We start from the raw sequence: 6,757 nt of genomic DNA, 5'->3' as shown, positions 1-6,757 counted from the left end.
GGCGCGGCTAAGCTCCATTCAAGTGAACGGACCTTGGCCGTGCCCAGGCCAGTTGATACAAGTCGTGATGTCACTGGGCCAGCGGTGAACAGTGAGAAGCCGGCGGCGCTGCAGGAGCGCCGCTGCCTTCTCAAACAGCTGATCGGCGGGGGTCCCGGGTGTCGGACCCCCGCCGGTCAGATACTGATGATCTATCCAGAGGATAGATCATCAGTTAAAACAAACTGCAGAAATCCTTTAACATAGAGCACATCATCAATGCGCTGCCTCCTTTCCATTCACTGCTATGGGAGTTCTGAATATAGCCGAGCGAGCGTGCATAGCAGTGAATGGAAAGCAAGCCGTGCACCCCTTCCTTCACCACTATGAGACCCTAGAGTTACTATAGTGGTAATTGGAGGGTGGCTGCGCATGTGCGGTTTGCTCTCCCTTAAAGGGGGTTGTGCCATGAAAAATATTCTACCTTTTTCAAATCATCACCTGAATCTGAACATTTTCGTTATTGCAGGCAATTAAAAATTTTGTGTAGCCACTGAGCTATTCAATAAAATGTATCTGTATAGCGCCACCTGCTGTTTGTTCTTTTTTCTTATTTCTTGTCCACTTCACTGAGGTGGCCGCACATGCTCAGTTTAAATCTTCAACTATCACCAGCCGTATCTTCTGTTAGAAGCGGTAGCAGTTACAGCTATAGCATAAAGGACATGCCCCCTGAGAAAGGACATGCCTATAACATCAGTCTTTGTATTTCAGGAGACAGCTTTAAAACATCTGACATTCAGCCAAAGAAAAAGTGTCTACTCCCTCCATCTTCTATACAATGCCCCCCCCCTCCCTTAAAGGGGTTGTCTGAGACTAGAAAATAAGGTAAAAAACAAAAAAACGGTACCACTCTTGCTCGTGGGCTGTGTCTGGTATTGCTGATCAGTATTGAGCTGCAGTACCAGACACATGCCTATGGTCAGGGGTGCTGCTGAAAAAAAAAACTCTGAGACAACTCCTTTAAGACCCCAAATCGAACAAAAAAAAACAACTCCTTCATCAATGGTATACAAACAATATAAAAGCTACATCGCAAACTGTCGACATGAAATAACATGCAGTCAAAATACTGATGTATAGTTTCAAAAATACATATTCCCAATGAACAAGGCACACAAGGCATCGAGGAGGTTGATGGTCAATACTGAACTGTATTCCGGCCATGTAGTGTATGAACACGCTATGCTTTTGTCTACCAGTAGGAGGCGACTGAAAAAAGAATTTGGAGAGCCATAGAGAAGCATGGCAGCTGAGCTATGCTGTAGGCAAGGGAACGTGTCGGGGCTTTCAAGGCCAGCACATAGGCCGCTGTATGTACTAAGCGGCCAATGAAGAAAACTAAGAAATGGATCCTGGCGATGCTTGGGTTGGGATCCAGTAAGGAGTAGATGGCACCAAGGAAAAGGAACGGGTAGATGTTCTCCATGTCATTGCGATGAGCTCTAGGGAAGATAAAACAGGCACATTAAAACATTAAATCAAATAAAAATAAAAAACCTAATAAGAAGGCAGTAAAAAAGTCCTTCATAGTTCATACCATACCGGTAGTCACCTTTTATGAGTGATCACGTGAAATTTAAAGGAACACTACCTGCTGAAATAACAAGATCCGTCAACAGCAGCTTTAGGTATGCCTGTATCTATCACCTTAGGCTTTCCATCAGTGGTGACTGTGTAGTAATACATGTTGTACATGGAGTAAAAGGTCTGCCATCATTGTAATGGCCAACAAGCTGCTGTTGACAGATCTCCTTCTTCTTTGTCTCTGTTTAGACCTGTGAGCACACAGTAGTGCGCTGCTATGAATGGTCTATGGTTCGGGTTGGCCGTTTAGCACCTCAGTATCCTACCGACCCTGCTTGCTGACAGTCTCCAGGCAAGCCTTTTTGTTTCCTCGCCTCACAGAGTAAGAAACAAACCTAAACAATCAAAAACATCCCAAACAGTAATGAAGGTGTATTTCATAGATGCTGGATTTTATATTTGCTGACTCAGTAAACATAACCTTGTCTACTTTAGAAAGCTTATTTTCTTCAACCCTATTAGAGATTTTAGATTTAACAGAGGGGGGAGGGTCCTCTGTTCAGGATCCTAATCTCTCTTGGTCAGAGCTGAAAGCAGTTAGAGAGTCTCTCAATATAGAGGACCTTTCCGATCCTGCATTACGTAGAAAACCCATCCAGGTGAATGGAGAGGTGACCGAGCTTGCGTGGTGCGCACTCCATTCCCTTCTATGGGACTTCCGAAAATAGCCGAGCGTGCGCACTGTCCTTTTGTTCACTTTCGGGGTCCAGAGCTGGGACCGACACCTATATGACAGGTGGCATATCCTTGTGCCAAAGTTTTTACGTAAGTGGCGTTTCTCCGCCAACCACGTCACTCTCCCAAAAAGGCAGCTGGCGAGGGCAGGGACAGTGGCCCCATCATATTTATTCTTCTTTTACGCCTGTTTTTTGGAGTAGAAGAAGACTGATATCAGCAAGGAGCCGACGTAGATTTCAGTTTAGGTGCACAGGTGCCTCATCATAATTTAGGCACAGTCTCTGACAACGCACAGGGATATCATAGACCCTGGTCTGTGATAAATTCACCCCAGAGGCCCTGATTTATCAAGGCCTGCTCTCCCGGTGGAGGCCTTGTCATAAATTACCTGCCTCTTCCGGCTCTCCGTGCACCGGAATGAAATCTACGGCAGCCCCGGGGCTGTCGTAGATTTTGGTCATTATTATTTACACCAGTTTCTTTCGTAAATAATGAAGAATGAGCCCCGCCCTCCCCACACCCTCTTTCCGTAAAATTGGCGAAGGCTGTATAAAATGGCAATTTCCACTTTTTATGCCAAAAATAGACATAGGAGCAATAATGAATTTCCCTCATCAAGTTGGGAAGGGCAGTCATGATACATGGGGAAGGTATATCTCAAGAGCAAAGTTTCCCATTTCAGTATAGCAGAGCTAATAATGTGACTTCAACTGTCGGTGAACCGTGTAATCCCAATAGCGGAACTAATTTCGTGACATTTGTGTCAAGTGATTGCAAATATTAGTCATGTCTATTGGCACTAACACCTCTGCTTCCTTGTGATTACCACTCAACTCTGCCGAACTGCCATTTCTATGGGTGCGGCTGTCTCACGTTAGCACATGTCTGAAGCCCTGGCCCAGCAAGGAAAGGCCCTCTTCCTCTTCTGTGCCCATGGGTGACCCATTGGGAATGAATGTCCGATTCTCAGGGTCAGGCCTGAATTATAGTTCTTGGAGTGATAGCTGGCGCCATAGCCTCCACTCAGAATCAAGCCTTGCGTTTAGGCCCTTGGGCAAACATATGTGGGGTCTCATCTTTTTTTGGGGATGGAAAAATGGAGAGTAATACCATCATAATTCTGCTTTTTTAAACTGTATAAAGTCTAAATGATATCTTACAGGGCATCTGTCAGCAGTTTTGTACCTATGACACTGGCTGACCTGTTACATGTGCACTTGGCAGCTGAAGGCATCTGTATTGGGCCCATGTTCACATGTGCCCGCACTGCTGAGAAAAATGATGTTTTAATATATGCAAATGAGGCTCTAAGAGCAATGGGGGCGTTGCCATTACACCTAGAGGCTCAGGCCTCTCTGCAACTGCCGCACCCTCCACACTTTGATTGGCAGGGTCTGGCATGATCATGTTTACACTACGGCGTTATCAATCAAAGTGCAGAGAGGGCAGCAGTTGCAGAAAGAGCAGAACCTCTAGGTGTAACGGCAACGCCCTCGTTGCTCCTAGAGGCTCATTTGCCAGTGACAGTGTAGTGCAAAGCTGAGAATGATAAATAGTCTTGATGTGATGTTGTATTTCATGGTGGAGGCATTTGGAGCCCCTTTTGTCCATGCTATTGTTCTGCTAATTGTTGTTGATTTGTCTTCTTTTAAGTTATATAATGAGTTATAATAATCCCTAAAGTGGTTTGTTATATGTAGGGGGTTCAGTAATTTACTATTGGTTGTTATATCAGTGAGGTGAGCGATTTTATTTCTCTTTTTTACATTTTTCACTTAATTGGCCATGAGGGATGAGGCCTTATTGTTTTTATATGGCACCATATGTGCCACGTAACCATACTATAAAGTATTCGTACAATACAGCTACAGCCATGAAGTTCCTACATAGTAGTGCCATACAGTGAACACAAAACGGTGCCATAGAAAAAATGCCATGTAATGCTCAAATAATAACGTTCCTAAATAATACCACAGAAGGTGATGTGTTTAGGCCATGCCGGTAGCCCCCATGTTGGTCCTCTCAGGCTACTTTCACACTAGCGTTTTAGTTTTCCGGTATTGAGATCCGTCATAGGGGCTCAATACCGGAAAAAAAAATTCTACAGTTTTGTCCCCATTCATTGTCAATGGGGACAAAACTGAACTGAACAGAACGAAGTGCTCCAAAATGCATTCCGTTATGTTTGGTTGCGTTTCAATGCCGGACAGCAGACCGCAACATGTTGTAGTTTGCTTTCCGTCCTGGGATGCAGAGCAAGACAGACTCGGCATGACCCCCAATGCAAGTCAATGGGGACGGATCCGTTTTCTCTGACACAATCTGACACAATAGAAAACGGATCCGTCCCCCATTGACTTTTAATGGAGTTCATGACGGATCCGTCTTGGCAATGTTAAAGATAATACAACCGGATCCGTTCATAACGGATGCAGATGGTTGTATTATCAGTAACGGAAGCGTTTTTGCTGAACCCTGCCGGATCCAGTAAAAACGCAAGTGTGAAAGTAGCCCTTTTGCCCATGCTATAATCCAGACATGAATTCAGCGGGGTGTAGACCTACACCATTAGCTGTAGCACACTTGGGTAGTAGAGTACCCATAGAGGGTCGGCCATATCTCGGGCACTTGAATGAGAGATTCTTGTGCCTATAGGCTCCTGAGAAGTATTTCTGTTACTGAGGTTCCTAGAGGTAGCAGCCCCCCCACCTCCACCCCGAAAAACGCCTTCAAATTTCCACAAGCAGCAGCAAAGCGAACAACGTCAGAAGATCTGCAGCTGAATCTTTTCATTCTGCAACTTGTCTCCAATTTCCCATGTAGCCTTGAGCCTGGAATACGATCCAGGAAAATTTTTGGACAGAATGAAAGGCCGTCTCTAAAGTAGACAGTCTCCTCCTGCCATCTAGTAATTAAGTGCAGATTTCATACTGGATGGATCCCTTCTCCACTTTCTCTGAAGGAGAATCAGTAGGACAAGTGAGACCTTGTATAAACAGGGGCTGTATAAACATTAGCTAGGGAGTTCCCTTTTCATCAGCAAGACAAGCAAAAGCTATGTATACACAAATCTCAGCTGTATATGTGTGTATACACAGAGTGAGCTGAGCTTTCAGTTGTTTCCGCATGCCTAAAGTTTCCAAAAATGTTACAACCGCAACATACCGTACAGTAACGTCCTTCCATCATAAGGTTATACAGTATGCACATTTTATTTTTCTTACTATTTTAAACTATTTATTTTTATTTTCTTTATTACTTTTTTGCTGAATATTTTTTCATTTTATTTATTTTTTCTTTTTTCTTTTCTTTATTGTTACATTTATTATTTTTTAATTTATATTATCTTCTTAATTTTCTTTATTGTTACATTTATACATTTTTTATAATTATTGTATTTTTGCATTTTATTTTACATAGTAACATAGTATATAAGGCCGAAAAAAGACATCTGTCCATCCAGTTCAGCCTGTCATCCTGCAAGTTGATGCAGAGGAAGGCAAAAAAAAAAAAAACCTGTGAGGTAGAAGCCAATTTTCCCCACTTTAGGGTAAAAAGATTATTTCCCGAATCAGGCAATGAGAATAACTCCCTGGATCCCCGACCCCTCTCTAGTAGCCATAGCCTGTAATATTACTACACTCCATAAATACATCCAGGCCCCTCTTGAACTCTTTGGCCCCTTTCACACGGGCGAGTATTCCACGCGGATGCGATGCGTGAGTTGAACGCATTGCACCCACACTGAATCCCGACCCATTCATTTCTATGGGGCTGTTCACATGAGCGGTGATTTTCACGCATCACTTGTGCGTTGCGTGAAAATCGCAGCATACTCTATATTCAGCATTTTTCACGCAACGCAGGCCCCATAGAAGTGAATGGGGTTGCGTGAAAATCGCAAGCAAGTGCGGATGTGGTGCGATTTTCACGCACGGTTGCTAGGAGACGATCGGGATGGAGACCCGATCATTATTATTTCCCCTTATAACATGGTTATAAGGGAAAATAATAGCATTCTGAATACAGAATGCATAGTAAAATAGCGCTGGAGGGGTTAAAAAAATAAATTAAAAAATTTAACTCACCTTAGTCCACTTGATCGGGCTGCCGGCATCTCCTTCTGTCTCCTTCTTTGCTGATTGTAGGAACAGGACCTGTGGTGACGTCACTCCGGTCATCACATGATCCATCACATGATCTTTTACCATGGTGATGGATCATGTGATGGACCATGTGATGACCGGAGTGACGTCACCACAGGTCCTGTTCCTACAATCAGCAAAGAAGAAGACAGAAGGAGATGCCGGCAGCCCGGTCAAGTGGACTAAGGTGAGTTAAATTATTTATTTATTTTAACCCCTCCAGCGCTATTTTACTATGCATTCTGTATTCAGAATACTATTATTTTCCCTTATAACCATGTTATAAGGGAAAATAATACAATCTATAG

The 6,757-nt window shown here is 43.6% G+C and overlaps 1 protein-coding gene across 1 annotated transcript in view; it reads right to left on the bottom strand.

Moving 5' to 3' along the window:
• Positions 1-201: 201 nt before the first annotated feature.
• The window catches only part of PTGES (prostaglandin E synthase), a 51,773-nt gene continuing 45,217 nt past the window's right edge, over positions 202-6,757 (bottom strand). The window contains exon 3 of the mRNA XM_040405140.1: positions 202-1,484. Within this exon, the coding sequence (XP_040261074.1) occupies positions 1,235-1,484 (250 nt within the window). The 3' untranslated portion in view covers positions 202-1,234. The remainder of the gene's footprint in view (positions 1,485-6,757) is intronic.

The sequence above is a fragment of the Bufo bufo genome, chromosome 8 (genome assembly GCF_905171765.1).
Source record: "Bufo bufo chromosome 8, aBufBuf1.1, whole genome shotgun sequence".
NCBI lineage: Eukaryota > Metazoa > Chordata > Amphibia > Anura > Bufonidae > Bufo > Bufo bufo.
This window is presented reverse-complemented; position numbering and strand designations above follow the sequence as displayed.